Source organism: Centroberyx gerrardi, chromosome 18, assembly GCF_048128805.1.
Source record: "Centroberyx gerrardi isolate f3 chromosome 18, fCenGer3.hap1.cur.20231027, whole genome shotgun sequence".
Classification (NCBI taxonomy): Eukaryota; Metazoa; Chordata; class Actinopteri; order Beryciformes; family Berycidae; genus Centroberyx; species Centroberyx gerrardi.
Window position 1 is genome coordinate 21,955,583 of NC_136014.1, and position 19,831 is coordinate 21,975,413.

At 42.8% G+C, this 19,831-nt stretch overlaps 2 protein-coding genes across 2 annotated transcripts in view; one reads left to right on the plus strand and one right to left on the minus strand.

Annotated features, from left to right (window-relative positions):
- Positions 1–3,677, minus strand: part of cdk19 (cyclin dependent kinase 19) — a 45,557-nt gene extending 41,880 nt beyond the window's left edge. The window contains exon 1 of the mRNA XM_071899286.2: positions 3,448–3,677. Coding sequence (XP_071755387.1) covers positions 3,448–3,575 — 128 coding nt within the window. The 5' untranslated portion in view covers positions 3,576–3,677. The remainder of the gene's footprint in view (positions 1–3,447) is intronic.
- Positions 3,678–5,113: 1,436 nt separating this feature from the next.
- Positions 5,114–18,498, plus strand: amd1 (adenosylmethionine decarboxylase 1). The gene is made up of 9 exons (XM_071899289.2): positions 5,114–5,410; positions 9,832–9,918; positions 11,959–12,085; positions 12,300–12,402; positions 12,662–12,704; positions 13,316–13,460; positions 14,667–14,759; positions 14,855–15,010; positions 15,120–18,498. Exons 1-9 carry the CDS (start codon positions 5,301–5,303, stop codon positions 15,261–15,263), a joined length of 1,008 nt encoding a protein of 335 aa, XP_071755390.1. The 5' UTR covers positions 5,114–5,300; the 3' UTR covers positions 15,264–18,498.
- The last annotated feature ends 1,333 nt before the right edge of the window (positions 18,499–19,831 follow it).

Below are 19,831 nucleotides of genomic sequence, written 5' to 3' on the forward strand. Positions count from 1 at the left end.
TTCTTTGCCAATGCAACAATGCGGTCCTTTCAAATCTGATTCAAGAGCATTGACTCGTGGTTTTGCCTATTGGGTTTTGATTATCAAAGGGGGGAAGAGGTGGGGGGGGGGGGGGGGGGAAGCGAGGCAGGAGCATGAAAAAGCCTGAGAGGGTTGACTGCCAGTTTTACGCTCCCGGAGCAGAGGAATCCCTGCCATTAGAAATACCCTTTGGCAGAAGAGAGCCATTCCCTCACCGCAGGAGTGCTGTGTTGTTGAGTGCAGCCTCTCCCCTGGGCCTGGATCATTATCCTGCATGAATTTCATCCTTGATGCAAACACAGACTCAGGATTCAAACTGCACACCAGCGCTTTCTTTATAACTAACACACACTGTGCAGAGTGAAAGCTCTGGCCATTTTATTTAAGGTAGCTGCAGCGTCAAACAGCACGCCTCGATTTAGCATTCGGAGGATAGCCCTCTGCCCTTGTGAGTCACGCTTGTGCATAAAAATGGATAATAAGCGAAATGTGAGACTTATTGCCAGGCTGAGCATGTTCAGCACACTGTGCAGCAGACAACTATTGATTATTTGAGATAAGCGATGTTCCGGTGTATGAAATCCAGCCTGACCGCACAGGAGGAGAGAAAATAAAGGCTAAAAGGAAATACGTTTCACTTAAAACTGTGCAATGGGGCATGATTAAAATGTAAACAGAGTCTGCAGACAGCATCTGATAACTTCATTATGTGAGCAGCCGTCACAGATCAAACAGGTCCTCACGGTCCTGAGATCAAACCCACCTCAGCCTTATTTGCATAGGGGATGGTCATGGATTAACTGGAGCTTTCAGGCACACATCTCTAATACTAATTGAGCTGCACAGACACCCAGCACAGTTCTTAACATTTGGTTTTTTGGACTGTAGACAGCCAGTGAATATCTCCTTAATATGAATTTAGGCAAATTTAGTTATAAATGAGTCTACTGATCACTCTCATCTAAAACAGCAGGAGATGATGATGATGTTTTAACTTCTTGACCTTTTTTTCTTTAAACATAATATCGCACATCTCCTAGATTTGCCAGTTAGGTGGTGATGTACAGCTCTACCAGGTGTTTCCAGAATGGAGGTTTGGTGCCTAAAGCCGGTATAGCTGCTGCACACACTCACTGTCAGTCTTTTGTGCCTTGCAACAGGTCTGGCCCCCTCTTTGTTAGCCATGTAGCTATAATCCTGTCTCTTACAGTAGAGTAATGTACAGTAGAGAGACACTCCCTCTACTCCTTTCACGCACTGACGGCATGTCTTCACACCTTGTCGAGGGAATACTTCTGTTTCCTGCTGGCTGGGATAAACTCTCTGAAGTCACATGTTCCTTAAGCCTAAGGTATAAAAACTTGAGCTAAGCAAACATTTGAAAAGTGTAATTTGTGGCAGAGTGTTCAGCAAGGAAACTGGGAAAAACTTGTTTTTTTTGTTTGTTTGTCATTTTTGACAATTATGTGCGCTGCAAAACACACCAACATTGTACGTGGGGGAGGCAAAACATTTCATTGCCCTTTAATTTTCCCTAAAATTAGCTTTATGGGTTAGGTTCACTGGGAATATGTGATTCCTTCTCATCCCCAGAGCCTTTCCTTCCCCCTTTGAGAAAACCTAGACTGGATGAGTGCTGTGAAAAGCAGGCTGACAGGAGCAATCCTCTTGACTCCACTTATAGTTGTATAGTTTATTTTTACAAGGACAGACACAACCGCAATGACATATTGCACGCTACTGCCTGCGGTATTGTATCACGGTATTTACAGGAGCAAGGATGTGAGTTGTTTTCAAGGCCAGTCCACAGTGCATGTTGCTACAGGAGGTCTGCAGCAGTTTTGGCCACTGTCAGTACTGGGCATCGAACCAGCGACCCTTTGATTACTGGGCAGCCTCCTTAACTAATCTACCAACCTGCTGCTGCACATGTTCTCATATCACAATCAATGCATTGTGCTATTCTTAACATGACCAAACACAAATAGAGTCCTCAACTATCTTGGAAGTGAAGCGTAAAGGAGTAAAAGTACTTCCTCTTCTTGTGTGTTAACACAGTGCAACTGAATGAACATGCAGGCTAACTGTTCAATAATAAAAAATAAAGGAGGCAGGAGGTTTTACAACACCTGAAAGAATACTGTAATGTGGCAAACTGTAAAACGAGCAGATTCAGCCAAGCAACCTGAATGGTCAGACACGTTCCAACCATGTTTCATTATTCCCACAATGCACGGCTAGCTGTGCTGTATTGATTACTATGCCAGCTCTTGTAGTAGTAACCAGAGAGATATTAACCCATCTTTCTTTTTTTCCTCCTATTTTGATGTGCTACTTGTAAGAAAACTTTTCAGTAAGTGCACAAGTGCTGGTAGCCATTGTACAAAAGCCATGAGGATGTTCTTTACTTTGATTATGGGCACACAGCTGCTCTGTGTACGTATTACATCACTGTAAACAACAGTAAACAACAATATATCAGGTATTACTGCTATAGAAGACATTTTCTGGATGACTGCCTGTGATCTGACTGTGTTCGCCCTCTGACCTCGCATCATATCTCTACTCTCTGCTGTTGTAAAGGTGAATATGAGAAGAGCCTGGGGGCAAACCCGATGCAGCTTTATTATGAATGGAGAAAAGGCTTTCTGAGCCGGGGTCATGTTTGTTGCTATCTTACATCTACACAAATCCACCTGGTAAGAGGACTGGACACCAAGTGCTGCTGTTGGCTTTCAATTTATTTACCTGTAAGCTGTAAGTCAAAATGATAGGCAGCTGGTCTATCCCTACTTTTCGGGGTTTATAAATCTGTTATTACACTATTTAAATAAAACTGTAGTGTGGATTACTGCATTGATACCTGATAATGCACTTACTTTAACAACAAACAGTGTCACTAGTGGCCTAACAGGGCAGGAATGTGCAAACATCATCTCTGTCCATCCTCGTATTGCAGTTTAATTAAATTACTCACACATGCACTGTACTGTCACATGCTTGACATCACCTAATCTACATAGAGCAACCACGAAGGATCAGATTCAACTGTGAGCCTAAAAAAAAGTTTGGTGCACAGTGTTCAAAGGGGGGGGCAGATTTACCATGGAAAGAAGCCGAAAATATCACTATCAAGTCAAATGACGATGCCGGTGGTGTCCAATGCATGAATACTAAGTGTAAGCTGTGAAGAGACTGTCAAAAAACAAACAGCACCGCCGCTGCCGTGTTGTTTTGGGGGGGGGGGGAGGACCGTTGGTGAGTGAGTGAGTGAGTGCGTACATGAAAACAAAAACACAGACACGGGTAGCGCTTGGGGAGGTTCAAATCAAATCCCCCGTTCAACACATAACGGGATTGCGGTTTGAAAATGCACCCTGCGATCAGTTTTTCTGTCAGTAAACAATAACGTTCACGGTATCTTACCCGTCTTTGCGCTTAGCTTTATAAACGTGCCCGTAGGTGCCTCGACCCACTTTGCAACCTTCATATTCGAACAGATCTTCTACTCTCTCTCTCTCGGCCGCCAGCTTTGTTTTGAAGTCGTAATCCATTTTAACCCATAAATACGTCTTAATTTACAATAAAATAAAATATTAATTATTACATGCATTAATTAAATAATCTGGTCGTTTTATTCCCCCACCATTTCCTTGTTTGGGATTTTGGTCTGCTCCGCTTAATGTTCACTGGCTCGTTGACGTTTCTAATTGGCGCGCAAGGCTCGCTGGGTAAGGTAGTTTTTTTAAGATAACCGCCTAAATTCAGCAGTAGGCATGTAAAGGAGGTAGGAGACTACAACCCGCGTTTCTCGCTGCAGTTACTGCACTTTGCGTACTCATGAACGCTCTTCAAAAATGCAGGGATCGGTGGTTTAGGTTTCATGGTATACAAACAGGGATGTACTGGAGAGTTAACCCATCTAATCTCAGTTTACACACCTTTTAGTTTGAGGAATAGCGTTTACACACTTTTTTAGGCTGGCATAGTTCACATCATAGTAAGTATTATGAAAGTGATATGATATATGTTTGAGGTAGATAGTAATATGAGGGTCTTTACCCAAAGCATAATTTTTTTTTTCTGAAAATATAATTGATTTTGGTTTAAATTGATGGTTATTTGCCTCATTATAATCACCAACTGGAAGTCACAGTTTACCCACCTTTTTATTTACTACTATATTACTGTGTAAACAACTCCAATCTACATCTCGGCCAGTGGCCAAATGGATGTTTGATTCAGATATGCAGCATCCGACAAAAACTGGTAAATTGCAATGATGTGGTATTTTCTTGATCTGCATGCAGGGTTAAAGGTTCATGTTATACTCTATGGAAATTTCTGCTGTTTTCATAGAGCTTAGGGAACTTATAGTGTGGTACTGGCTAAACTGGTAGTGCAGGCTAAACTGGTACAAGCACTCCATCCTGCCTTCAGGTCAGTGCCTTCAGGTAGCACAGGTTGGTGGGCATAGGGATTGTATATATGGGGATGTGCAGTATGAGGTAGGCCTATGCAATCTGGTTCTGTCGCTTGTGTGTTTTTGTTTCGTTTTTTCCTTCTTCTTCTTAACTTTATTTTATGTTTGTTTTGCTATGTTGTGTTTGTACTGTGTTTGTACAGCAAGGAGTCCAAGACAAATGTCCATAAAGAGACAATAAAAGTATATCTTATCTTATCTTATCTTATTTTATCTTATCTTAATAATTATATAGGGACATACAAGAATTGTTGGAGTATCACTTGCTGTGATATTGGCATAGTATCCCTCCAAAATGTCTTTCTGGGTTACTGTAGTTGTTTGTTGTTATTATTATTGTTATTATTATTATGTTTTTGTAAAGGGCTGATGCATGTTTCTATAATGGCATGTTTCTATAGCCTAATGGTTTCTATAATGGCAAAACTGTAAGGCTGTAAAAATGTATCGTCACGTGAGGAAACCCCTCGCTGAGATTGACAACTGTTTACACCAATTACGTCTTTGCAAGCAAGAGTCCAACGGCGTGATTCGCTCGATGAGACGTGACGTCGCGAGGCTTGTAAATAAAACCACCGTGCACCTCTCATTCAGCGCTCTACACAGTATGGCCGGCGATATTAGCTAGCACTCGCTAACGGTATTCTCTGTAAAAGGGAAGACGGTAAACCAAGAAATCAACACCTGGATTGTTTAAAGGACTGTACTAAAATAAATTATACCGATCGAGGAAGGATTAATCAAGTCGAAAAACGTTACCGACGTTTAATTTTCTGTTGGTGTCTGTTGTCTCACGATGGAAGAGAACAGTGCACACTTCTTCGAGGGGACCGAGAAGCTGTTGGAGGTGTGGTTCTCCCGGCAGGATGAGACCAAAGGAACCGGGGACCTCCGAACCATCCCAAGGTTTGTGTTTCTGGGGATGTCGAGAAGGTTTTGGAGATAATTTACCTTGAGCCGTAGCCCCGCTCAGTTCACCCAAGTTGCCGTTTCAAGTCTCTAGCAACCTGTCAAGCTAAGCTGGAACGGAAATGCCCTGGCACATGTTTGAGTTGATTGATTCATTCATTCGTGTTCGAGTACCGTTAGTGTGTGAAGGGTCAGAGTCCTTATCGTCTTGTTACTCATTATCCCATCCGTAGATAGAAATGTCCCGTGCTACCTAGCTGTCGGAGCCCAGCAGTACACGTAGCTCAAGCTAGCAAACACCGTCACTCTAAAATGGCCTTCCCCCCACATTGGCACTTGCTAGCTGAGTCATTCATTCTCCAGTGGTAATTTAGCTAATGTTAGCTATCTAGATAAGGTTAGCTAAGCCGACCCATTACTTGTAATGACAGCTAACGCTAGGTTCTCCTAATGACGGAGCAAGTAGCATCCCTTATGATTCATTGGAGAAAACGTCTTTCTACAAAAACACCGCGTCTGTTTTCTTCCCCTATAATTTTTTTGGCCTAGAAAGAGCTCAAATGTTTTCGCTAAATTACTCTTGCCTGTTTTTCTACATGGAGGGTGAAAGTCAGCCCCTGGTGCTACGCGGGCTTGCCCATTTTTCCATCTGCGCACACACGTTTCATTGCCCCTGCATTGGAAACGGGACGTCGTTTTGTTAAAAGCAAACTAATATAGCACTAGCTGTCTGGGTATTAGTGCTGTGTAGTTTCACGGGGGCTAATAATAATCAGGAATTTCGTGTGTTTCTGTTGCTGGGAACTAAGAGGTTATTTTTTTTTCTGCGTCATTCTCCGCCGAGGGCCTTCACAAGATGTCCAGCATGTGCTCGTCACCGCGTGTTCCCTCGGTTACAGCGCACTGCCCTGCAAGACACTTAACAGAATACATGTAGCCTCTGCAGGATATAAACAGCAAATATCAACTTATTATCAGCCTGCTGGGATTTCTATAGGCTTACTCTGAGATCATTTATTATTTCTTTGGGAGCAAGTATAGTACCAGACTACATGTATATCTCAAATGCCCCCAGCCGAGCTGTAACTGCATGTCTATGATGAATAAAATATTGAATAACGGGCCACATTGAATTATCGGATATTGTCTCGGATGAGACACTAGGCTCCAGGACTGATGGCAAGATGCCCTTTCACATTAGGTGCAGCTTACTCACATAATCATCACAAGACCTGACATTTAATGTAAAGTTGCCTGTACGTTTACCATTTAGGCAACTTGTAGTTGCCCCAGTCACGTTTCTAACCATGCATGCACTCTCCACCCATTTCTTCTGATTGGTTAGAGGGCTTGCTAACATACATTGCTTGGAAGTACTCTAGTTTTGCCTACATTCACAGAAAGTGATATATCCGCTCAATAGGGCTGTTGACCTCCGACCCCCATCCCCCTCAAAAAATCTATTTGTTACTGCACATTTATAGCATCAAGCTCTGAGGCTTGGGCTATGTAAAGTCAAGTTGAATCGATGTGAATGGATGGCATGGCAATTGCTGTGATGTGCTTTACGTGAACTGTGTGACTGTTTGGTGCTGAAAAATCACCCACTGAGGTGGTTGGAGAAAACTGGCGTTGACTCCTTGGTGTGAAGTGAGGTAGAGCAACTGGATGTGTGGTGTTGTGGCAATAAATTGTCTACAGATAATGATTTATGATGACAACAACTGGTTGAGTAGAATGGGACCTCCCTCCCCACCCCTATTCTCTTGTTGTGGTTTAAAATCTATTGCCTAAATTTGTTTGACCTGTCAGTCTGGATTGCCGATGGGTTAGCTTTTGAGACTGTTTGACACTTGGCCCTTTTACTTGTCATAGTAATTCTACATTAGTCAGTGGATGGAAGATGGTTAAGTAGTTGCAATTTTCTCCCCGTCTGTGTCAAGGTTCAAGGCTAAACCTGTCTGTGCAAGGGGAAAGCCTGAGTTTCTGGTTGTTAACCAGATCAGAGAGGCCAGTTTTAGAAGAGTGTGCGGCCAGCCGAGCGAATGACGACTGGCATTAATTTACAGCCAGAGGGAAGATTAACGGCTCAGAGAGACACTGTCAGTGGATCAGGCCTGCTGGACGCCAGCCAATGTCCAAATAAGTCCACAAGGGCATCTGATTCACAAATCTGGATCTCACTCACATTACCTCTGCCCGCTCTGCTGGCTCTCCGCTGGGCTCAGGAGCAGCTTACTGTCTGCCTCCAGTGACCGTCTCTGTCAGGAAACCAGCCTGCATGGGCACTTCATGTCCTCACAGCTAGGTGGTTAGAATTTATGTGGTGCCCCGACGGCTCTGCAGCTGAATGTACATGCCATGTATTTGTGACATTTTGGGACTGAATCTGGCTCATGACCTATGCTGCACCTCCCCTCCCCCCATTTCGCCCTCCGATCCCTCCTTTCACTCTTCACTGTTTATTGTCAAATGAAGCAGAAATGCCATAAATCTAAGAAACGATGCTCAGGCATCTCAATTCACCATAGAGGCTATTCCTGTCTCTGAGGTGTATGAAACTTTTCTATTCATTTGGCAGTCCTTTCCTAGAGGCCATTCTTTCATGGGAAAATTTGACCCTGCTGAGTGACCAGAAATAGACTCTGGTATCTATTTCACACTGAAACGGGAGCCGGCCCAGGTCTCCAGTGACAGCGTCTCTTTGGTATGGAGCTGGTATGTTGCAACAGCTCTTGTGGTGCTATGTAGGAAACACGGTGAATCATCTACACTTATAACCGCACATCATGCCCGCCTCATACCTGTTAAACTTGTTTGACTGATAGAACGACTTGCACAATCTCTTATTTATTTATGTAGCACCTACAGGCTAAAGGGAATACCACTGGTGTTGTACAGTGGGGGTAGGTTTTATTTGTTGACACAGAAGCTTTTATAGCATTGACTTAAGACTTTTTATCAGCCGGGTGAGCTATTCCTGAATGTTGGTTGGTGTGTGGTTCTCAACTGCCATCTACCTCACCAGTCTGCTGCCAAAACGCATCCGCTGGGCTTGGAAATGGCCCTAACCAGTTACATAACGGCTTTTATTTTATCAGTGGCTTGTTCATGCTGTTGTATCAAACAGCAGCTTTGGAATGCAAGCAAACCTGTGTTCAGTTCAGTCAGGCGTTTCTATTCTAAAAACTACTTTGGCTGCAAATAAATGGTATTGGCTAGTGGAAGTCTTTACCAGCTGCCAGTGTGTCTGGTTGATGAGAAAGTTGGATGCCGTGCACACCTGCTTTCTGACGAGGGCTGTCGGTGCCGGCTGGAGGCTCGGTAACAGATCCTAACCTGGCGCTCTGAGGCATATTTCCAGTTCAGAGTTGAAACGCAGACCATCGGAAGGGGCAGCTAATTCACGCCGCCCCTGTCCCGTCTCGCAGGGGGAAAATTGTGCAACATCCACCACTGGTAAAACCCCCCACAGAGTGCTGCGCTCTTCACCCCCTTTTCTCTACCAGGCTCTGCTATGCTTCATAATGGACTAGGAGCATGCGCTCTTTTACTCGCTTTGGCTGCCCTTCCAAGGTTGTAGTGAGAACGTGACGCAGCTGCATTTACACTGCAGCTGTCCTTGAGTGCGGGGGGGGGGGGCAGAGCAGAGACAGGAGGGGGGTGGAGGCAGAGACGGGAAGGCGGGGGGGAGGAGCCTTCCTGTTGTTGAGCAGAGAGCTGTAGTGTCTGTGCCAGCCTGTGGTCCTCACGTTACCAAGCGGCAAAAACCAGGAATCTGGACCGGTATTCAAAACCTAAATCCACAATATCCTGCAGCTTTCCTGCACAGTGCAAGTGCCTTACTCCTGCAAGTCTGACTGTGAAACCATTCCTTTGCTTCTGAAAGCAAATGCAATGTGCTATATGTTATTGTATTGGTTTTTTTTACCCCTCAGGTACAGAGTGTATTTCAGTATACATTGCTGTTTGTTATGTACATGAATGTATACATGTGCTGCATATCAGTTGAAACATTACAGGAAAATATATATAGACTATGTGTTTCAGAGTATGTTTTCTTTATTTTCTGATATTCTCCTCCCTCATGTCACAGACACTGGACGCTCCCCGTCCCGCTGTATCCACCCCTCCAGGGCATTACTGTTCAGAAGAATGTTTTCTTGGTTTACTTCATTGCTTATAAAACATGCTCAAGACAATTCAGTCCTTCAACTTCATTGAATGCTTCCGTCAGTGTCTATTTGTCCTTGTTTAATAAGGTTTTATGTGTGCGTTTGTATATGGGCAATAGCTTTTCAGTTTTCTTCCTAGTAGTGGGATTGAGTTCCAGAAGGGACATGGGTAATAACAATAATTAAAAAAAAACATGGGGAATGGATGCCAAAATGCTAAATGTTGTCTTTTTTTCTTCGTAGGTTTGAGTGGGACAAACTTTTGGAGAATGTGCATTGTTTGATCATAAGTGTGACAAAGACTGACAAGCAGGAAGCTTATATACTCAGGTGAGTGCTGGATCTTTATTTACGCCTTTCCTGTTTTTGCTGCCGATTAGGAGGCAGGCAGGATTAGACAGCGGTCACCTGTAATCTGCTTGACACTGCTAGGACTGTGACTCCTTGAAAACATCACCGGTCACTCTTATCAGGTGATGCCAAGAACTTTGGAGATATAAATACTCTGTACAGTTAATTGGGACTTGTCTGATGGTTATGTTTACATTTTAGGAATTTTGATAATGCTCCTCTCCAGAGCGACTTACGAAGAGTGCCACAGTAGAATAAGCTTAAATTCTGCAATGTCAACATTACAAGCAACCAGCAGTAAGGAGTGCAAGGCTGTTTGTTGTTGAAAATATAAAAAAAAAATAAGAGTGCAAGGGTGAGAGTCATAGCCCACCATAAATGGATTTCTCAAATGAAATGCCAACACATGAACAAGAATCAAGAAAACCCTGCTTCAGCACTGATACCAAACCCTTACAATACCTGTGAGGCTAAAGATTGTATAGAAATTAAATGGGAGGTCCCTACACGACTGTACTTGATGTCGATTGTATTGAAACAAACAAGATGCGTGTGTCCACGTTTTTAAAGGATTTAATGACAAGACAGGCAGGTAAAACCCACTTATGTCATAACTAGCCCCCTCATGGCATCATATATCAACCATCAAGTGATTTTACTGTGTTTTTATCATGATAGTGGGTCCTGACAGCTTTAGTTGTGTGGTTGGGGAAGGGGGTACACTCCCTCTACACCAGCTCTATCGATGTCTGTTACCATGGAAACGTGTCAATGTCATTCAGTGCATAGGTTTACTCTTGGAAAATTGTTTAGCCTGCTGTTTTGTAAAGCACTGTGTCTGATTCTCAGCTGGGTATCTCATGTCTTGTACACAAGATTGCAGAACAGCTAGTCCTTATTAGTTTTGGCACAGCAGGTAGCCTAGCATGTTGGGGGAGGAGGAGGGGGCAGCTCAGACGGCTGCAAGTAAAATGTGTTCTTAGTCAAATCACTGTGTTGAATAAGGGTTTATGAAAGGGTTTTCTCCCTTACAGAAAGATCAAGGCCCCTTTTTGACTCTCAAACTTGGGGAGAAATAATTTGGGATACACTTGAGGAATTCTAGGAAAGGTTTTACCGATGTTGATGTGTCTACTCTTTGACTTCGCCACTGGTTTACCGTACGTGTGCTAGCAGAGACCCGGGTCAATTGGTATTTACAAATACTTTATCACGGTTTGTTTAAGCCTACTTCAGTGCCAGATGGCTGGGATGTGTGCTGCATATACTCGGTGCCAGGAAGTTTGCACAAGGACACAAAAATATTTGAAAGTCAGTTTGGTGTACTTCTCTGTAATTATCAACCTGCCCTGTGATGTGGTTAAAGCCCTTCTCTCTGGTATTTCTTGCAGGTTAAAACGAATACAAAGTGGTTTAGCTATAAATATGTCAAAGTTCCTCAACATCCACATTTCAAAACGGTAGATTCAAGCATTTATACATTCCACGTAGATGCTTTTAATCCAGAGCACCTAAGTACAAGTGCATACATTTTTAGTATGGGTGGTGGGAGTGGGAATTGAACCCTTAACCTTGATAGTTGGTACCATGCTTGGCCTATTATGCTACATAGAAGAATAAAGATAAATCCCTTTCAATTAGCACAACAAAGTCTGAGTTGTTGCCTGTTGAGCTACTAATGAATTTGTCCCAGTTTAGATCAAACTTTGTGTTTGGTCAGTGGAACAACAATGGGAATGCTATACGCCACAGTAAGCCCTCAAGCCATTTTTCTGGTTTTGAAAGCATACCTTGGCTTAAGCCAGACTTTGCTAAGCTGTTTATAGTGTCTGACCGTTAGGTATGCACCTAAAGAATAGAGTATCATGCTGCTGAATTCAAGTGTTGGTCTGCCACATCCTACAGGGCTATTATCAGTTTTTCAACACTTCCCAGTCCTGTTAAATTATAGAGTGGCATGTCAAAGTGGGATTTCAGTACCTTTTTTTTACACCTTTCTTCTGCTTTTTCCTTCCGCAGTGAGAGTAGCATGTTTGTCTCCAAGAGACGTTTCATTTTGAAGACATGTGGAACCACCCTCTTACTGCAAGCACTGGTGCCTCTGCTGGAACTCGCCAGGGAGTTCTCCGGCTTCGATGCCATTGAGGTTGGAGAAACATTTACATTTATTTTAGAATGTATAACTGTAAAGACATAACTATGTTTGCATATGTAAATACTCAAATACAAACTATCATGATTTCTGTAGATCTCTATTGATGCTGGCAGCTAAGTTTAGCTAGTGTATGTTTATTTGTCGATTGTGATTATAATCAGAACCTAAACAGTTACTTTTTTTTTTATGTGCCTCATTTGTGCAGAATTTCTTCTACTCTCGCAAGAACTTCATGAAGCCAACCCATCAAGAGTTCCCTCATCGAAACTTCCAGGAGGAAGTGGAATTTCTCAGCCAGATTTTCCCAAGTATGTAACGCATGGTTAAATGTTACCACGTTTTCCTCCTTGTCAAATTTCCCCCCTTATCAAAATACTGCATACATTTCAAAAATAGAAGAGCGCACCAGCTGGGAGATTGATCAGTGATGTCTCTTTTAGAGTTCCACTCCTGTACCTCTCAAGTTTTATGTGACTAAGAAGGTGCATCGTGCTTCAGCAATCCATGCGAATCCATGGGAACTGTCATGACAACTGACATGAGCATCCTTATTTTCCCTCCCTCCAGATGGAGCAGCATACTGTATGGGACGTTTGAACTCTGACTGCTGGTAAGATCACATGTTTCCCCACACTGGTTGAACCTGCTGTTCTTTTAATTGGTGTATTATACTAGGAAACGTTAACATTGAAAGCCCCCCTCCACACAGCGTTACTATTACCAGGGTATATTTAGGTAATGGTAATTATTTCAGAATTTGCCCCTGCGCAAATTTTATCCCAGAAAGATGCACTAACATTTTTTTCCGTTCCCTATTTCAATAAAAAAAAAATTCCAGCCAAAGTTGCCTACTATTTCTAGATTCCTCTGTGCTATCTTGGTATTTGAGCCACATCAATGAATCATACATGGTTGGAATTGAGGGGAAAAAGGGTTTCACTATTCTTGAATAATCTCAATCAGATGTTAAGCCTCCAAGATGGTGCCTGCCATGACAATTTGATTTTAGCATGGATAATTATCTATCAGAAATGAATCATGAGGCAGAGGTTAAAAGGTAAAGTACCTTTTCTGGGAATCTCTGCTAATAGTAAAACCCATTCAGAGCCTCTTCTACAGTCATGGATATTTTTAACTTCCTGATGACCCACGTAAAAATAAACTGCTGTGTTTGGCTTGATGAGTAGTGATTGACAGTGATTATCATCTGTCTCACCCCAGGTACCTGTTTACCCTGGACTTACCAGAGTACTGGGAGAACAAGCATGCGGATCAGACGCTGGAAGTTCTGATGAGCGACCTTGATCCAGCGATTATGGACCAGTTCTACATGAAAGATGGTGTTTCTGCAAATGATGTCACTCGTGTAAGCAGCAAAGTCACCCATTACACTTGCATTCATTCATTTATTCCTTCGCAATGAGGCGGCTCACATTAGTGGGCTTTCAAATCGTGGGGTCGGCTTGGGAAGTCTGGGTGGGGTAGTGGTGTTGAATCGGTGTTAAAGGCTAAATATGCTGCATGGTTTGGCTAGATTGTTCAAAAACCAGCCAGTTGCACATCTTCCGTTGCTCATCATGTTGCCACTTCTCATTGAGATATTGCTTTCTTTTGGCCCTGATGTCTCCTCCTGAGCTTGCTGCAACACACCACCTCTCTATTATCTGTGTCTGCTGCCTCTCAACTCCGACAAAATGTCACAATCTGGTTCCAGTCTTATTTAGCCTCAGGATAGATGAGCTAAACTGACGTAGCGGGGCGGTGTGGCCGGCCTGTTTAATGTTTTCGATTTGTAACAAGATTTCATATCAAAATGATTAGTTTTGCAAGTATGCTGCTAAGTACAGAGCCTGGGAGTGGGCATGGGATGGGAAAAAAGGCATATCGGACGTAAACGGAGCGCAGAGCATGAGCGTTACTGTGGGAGCTTCCTAAAGTCTCTGCTAACTGGTGAATTGTTTTTTTTTTTTCCCCCAGTTTGGGCAAAACCCACCACAGTGGCTGGGGTACCTAATGTATTTACCAGCCACTGTCCATATATTTGACATGTTTTCGAAGAGTTTGACTTGTAAAGGAAAAACAACCTTTCTGGAACTCTCTTAATCCATCATCCATCCATCATCCATCTATTAAAACTGTCTGTTAGTGTTTTGCAAAACACAATTCATGTATATAAAGGTTTAACAAACTCTTGCTTGGCTGTCACTTACTGCAAGTCCTTGTATCTTAACCTCACTGTCAATTTCAGAGTGTTGATTGGCGGTTGGGGGTTTTCAATCCAATAAATCACAGTGTAAACAAAGTCAGTAGTGGGGTCACAGTGTTGCAGATATGAACCTTGAAATCCAAAGTGCTTCGGCGGACAGTAATGTGTTGGTATGGCTACGTAAAACTCCCCTCCCTCATGTAAATCAGTTGTCAAATAACAGTTAAAAGGGCATTGATGCTTAAATAGTGATTAACTGAGCTGCTTGTTTACCAACAGTATGTGTTTGTATTCCAGTGGTTAAAAGAAAATGGGGTATTGATGTTGAAGTGGTGATATATTTTTTGTTGTCTGTCTTTTCTTCAGATGAGTGGAATTCGTGACCTGATACCAGGTTCTGTGATCGATGCCACAATGTTCAACCCTTGTGGATACTCAATGAATGGAATGAAGACTGATGTAAGTGGATCTCTGTTGCCGTGTCTTCCTCGGTCGGTGATGTCCGCTTGAAAACTGACTGCTAAAAATGCGTCTCTACCCTTTGTGTTCTCCAGGGAACTTATTGGACGATCCACATCACTCCAGAGCCAGAGTTCTCTTATGTCAGCTTCGAAACCAATCTCTCCCAGACGTCCTACGATGATTTGGTCAGGAAGGTGGTGGACGCCTTCAAGCCAGGAAAATTTGTCACTACACTTTTTGTGAATCAGGTACGTTTAAAGTACAGACGTCTTTTCATTCAGCGTAGCTTTTAATGACCGGTATCATCTAACAAATTTATCTTTTCCCTCTGCGTTTTCCCTTCTTTTCCCCCCGCAGAGTTCCAAATGTCGCAGTGTCTTTTCTTCTGCCCAGAAACTCGAGGGCTATAAGCGTGTCGACCGCCAGTTGGCCCAATTCAACGATTACAATTTTGTCTTTACAAGCTACGCCAAGAATCACCAGCAGAACCAGCAGAGCTGAGGGTTGAGGATGAAGAAGAGGCGTAAAAAGAAAGGCGGCCGCTCGGGGCTCGCCCCCCGCGGCCGGCTTCCCCCCCCGGTCGCGAGCTCGTCCTCCCTCCTCCTCCTCCGCTGTCGTCGTTCAGGATCTCTTGGCGCCGAAGAGGCCGCGCGCCTTCCTAGTTTAACCTCCAGTTTGAATTGTATGCATTGTTGTACCTATGACTTAGAACTCTTGCATGAAAGCTCTTTTCTCTGTTTAGATATTCTAGCTCACTCTTGCTGTGATCTTGAAGTGCATGTAGAGGAATTAAACACGCTCTGTTTGAGGCTGTCCACCCGCGCCCAGTACAACGGCCCCTTCCTGCAGGTCTCCCCCCTCATTCCCCACAGACAAGGCTTTCGCGCTCACTAGGCCAGGTTCCTGACATGCTCAGATCAGTCTGCCTCTACTTTGAGCTTACCGTCCTTCTCCTCCCTTCACAACGTCCGGTTTGACCCGCCTCACCCCCAACCGCTCCCCTAGCATTTAACTAATTTTGCTTTTCCAATATGATAATTGGTATGTACGAATCATTACTGATTTATGAGTGCACTTTAAAAAAAACATCACCATTTCTAGTTGAGCCCTATATACTCATGGTACGAAAAGAAGGCCAACCTTTTGTCTCAAGTCTAAATGAATGTATAATTATAAGCAGTAGTAAGCTTTTGGCCGTCATAATTGTTGTTATTGTCAAAGAACATATTTCATGAATTCCTTATAAATCCAATGCCATACTTGCTGTTTAATGTTGCACTATATTAGATGAAAGGATTGCGGCTTGCTGGTCGATGTGATTCTTGGTTGCTCATGGCTGTAAACTGCACTGAAGCCAAAGGAATTCCTGCTTTGTTGGGCTTTGAAGCTGTGCTATAATTGGGCCCAAACACCCCTGCTCATTCAGCTGTGCTTCTCCACCATGACAATCATTTAGCCCTGTAATGTCTCCCCAAATAAACAGGCTTTTAAATTTTATTGCCCCGCAACAGTATTCATAAGTGAATCACAAGTGAATCATCAAGCCACGCCACACTTCCTTCAACATGTGATCGAGTGGATGTGCACTTTTTACTCTTCGGCTCCTTTTTTTTACAGCGTGCTGTATCTATGGGAAGCTTCTGGGTCTTTGAAATCCCCAGTCATGTTAGCACTCTAAATTTACACGTTCACGTGAATTGGTTAAATGGAAAATGTTTAGGTCCCAACTGAATGTAGAGCAGCCGGGTCAAATGGGCCGTCCCATCTTTAGAATGTAGAGGTCTCTAGAGAAGAGCCCGGACCGGGCTTTAGCTGAATGTACGACTCGAGGAGACCCCGTCGCCCATGCAGCTACGGTGCAGGTCAGGACAATGCCCTCTGCCGTCCAGCATGGCAGCCATTGTCCAGGTCCCAGCAGGTCTCCCCGCACAAAGTCAGACTGTCAGCTGGCCCCAGAGCCATGCATGACAAGAGTGGCCCTCCTGGCTGCACCGTGTGGCTCTGAATGGGAAATAATGAATCAGACACTTTGCTTAGTGCAGCGCTTGCCCAGCAAAGCATTTTTCTTTTTCTAAACAATATACATCCTCTCTCTCTCTTTCCCTCCCATACAGAAATCGGTAAGCGCACAATAGAGGCCCACCAATCTGAGCATGCCAGGGTGATCCCGGATCATTCCACACATAACCGTTTGCATAAACTGCCATTTTATTAATTTTATTGTGCCCAGACATTTTTGCAGTGAATTGGTCCAAAATGTGACTCCCTAGCAGTTTTTTTTTGGAGTACCATCAATGCCCTTTGTTCAGTGAGGGGGAAAAATCCTGTGACACTATGGTGCATGTGACTACTAGTGCTGTATTGCTTAACAGTGTAGTGTACTGCCGTCTCTTCCTCCTGTGTAAGTAGGTCTGTGTGCTTCACCTTCCTCTTGTTTTACCAGCTGAAATGTAGTTGGAACTGCCGCATCCTGATAATGTTTCTTGGACAGGCGAGGACTCTTTCCTTTAGGGGTTGGGATAATTTGTAATTAATCTTATTTCGAATCCCCTCGCAGCGCTGAAAGCAGGTCAAGTTTGTGTACTTCTGTCACTAGACTTGATATGATTTGTTACTTGATGGGAGTTTTGATTGGATGCCCCAGATTGTCTTCTCCGCTGGTCGTTCAGTGGTGTTCAAGATGCTTCTCCTGCCAGAGAACGCAGACTGGTTTGAATTTTTGCTGATGCAACTGGAGACGACAGAAAGCGGCAGTCTATTTCCCGCTTTCAGCACTGCGAGGGATTGCGATCTGTTCTTTCACCAACCAGTTTGTTAGGAAAGCACCTACAACGATAACAGCAGTAATCACTCAAGGCAGCGTCATCTGAAAACTCTGCTCCTGTAAAAAGAGCAAGATGGTTGTTTTACCTGTGGACCACTAGATAATTTTACAGTTCATGTAAGGACTCAAAGTGAAGTTGACAATTGGAATTGCTTCACTCCAGTTTGTCTGTTGTGGCTTTTTGGAGTGGTTTCGTTATTTTCCTGAGGACCAATCTCTACTTGGAGTCCTTACATGAAACACTCTTACCTTTTCTCTCACATTACTCGAGCGATCTGCCGTGATTGTTATAGGTCCTTGAAGCGACACATGAAGGGAATTTGAACCAGCACTCTTCACAAATACTTAAGTAATTTTTTGGTAACTGTTTTTGGATTAAGTACATTTTAGACTTAACCTCGGGTGTTGTGGTAGCCCTGTTGGTATGGAACATTGCTCTTTTTGTTTTATTTTTATACTATAAACTCAAATGCATTTTTGCAGTTGAATGGTAATACAATTTTTACAAAACATTTTTGTAAGGAATGCATTTTTGCTGCGGACCAATCTTTTTTTCATTTTTCTTTTTCTTTTCCCTTTTGTCCAAACGTTTATTTTGTCGTGAAACCAGTGTCCAACCTAGTTTGTTCTGAAGTTTAGGGATGACCTTTTCAAAGCTGAGTCATGTAGTGTTTTCTTTTTTCTCTTGCCTTTCCTGAAGAATCCTCTTAAAGGATTGGTGGGAAGGGAAAGTGAAGAAAGCCTCCCCGGAGTGAGAGAGGGTGCAGTTGCAGGATGTATCAGGATGTACTGAAGGAAAACTTTGCTGTTCTAATTCTTTCTTTTGCTGTTCTTTGGATGGTCAAGATGTGCTAAATATATCTGTGCTATGAGCTTGATGCTTAAAATAAAAAAAGATGCTTATCTGTCTAATTTGTCTATTTGTTTATTTTTTTGTCCAGAGCATTTAGGACTAAAGAATAAAGCTACAGTTGTTGCCATAATAAATTATGCTGCTTCTGACCAGAAAAAAAACAAAAGTGGTTGAAGGAAACCAGACATGGTTTGATCAAAGAAATGGTCACAATAAATCATAATATCTCAGCTCATACAGTTCATGGAGGAGTCATAAAGTAGCCAGATTTAAGTATTGGGTGAAGGGCCATAAAATAAAGTCATGGTAGCACTGTAATCAGAGGGGGACAAGATTTATATATTTTCAGTACACTGAGTGGTGCAAAGCAAATTAATACTTAACTATACTGGAATATAAAGTCAGCAGTCCTATAAGCTACACATGGTATTGCCATGTTGTCCACAGTCGATTCAATGCGTCTCCCTATTTCTGTTGAACTAGCTAACAAAATAACATAATTAAGTTTTGAACTGTACAGATATGAAATATAAAAGTCACTGCAGTTGTATTCAGTGGCCTCTATGGACGCAGGTCTAATGTAATTTAGACTTTTTCCTTTTCCACAAAAAATATTGTCCCCAAATATTGTTCTATTCCAGAATATTTTGTAACAAATATTACAAGAAGTTCATCATTCAACATCTCAAAAAATATGGAGGATCCAACCCATACAAGTGTGAGGTCTTTGTCAACACTGATGTTTTGGGTCTTATGACTTTGGATGAGGTGAAAGTGCAGACTGTCAGCTTTAACAAGAGGGTATTTATTCCATATTAAAAATGATTAAACAAGAAACTACAGCCTCTATACCTCCTTGCATATGGTCCTTCCAAAACTAGTTGAGTACATCAAGATTCTATTTAATAAAAAAATAAATAAAACGTATTCGTGTTTTTTGTTATTCTTTACTCTTCTCTTTTCAGCCTTTGTTGCGTGTCAGTGTTTAGGTGTATCTTGAAACCGCACTGCAGAAACATGGAGTACATGTCAAGTCAGGTCAGGTTTATTTACACTTAACAGGTTTGCCTCAAAGTGCTTTACAGAAAACAAAGGGAACCCAAAACAGCACAAAGATAACAGCAACAACAGATAGAACAGATAGGCTAGAAGAAGGACAGCAGAAACCCCGTGAAACTCCAGTGTGTGTTTGTGTGTGTGTGTGTGTGTGTGGATATGGGAGTGCACATTAGGTATCATTTATCATGTAAACAAAGTAAGAAAGTAAGAAAACCAGCTTTTAATCACCACGCTTCTGATGCAGAGCTTCAAGTCTGATATGAGCAGTTTTTTAGTCCCTATTAAGCTTTCTATTGAGCTCTATGGGGGAATCATTTAGGAGGGGGAAAGCTC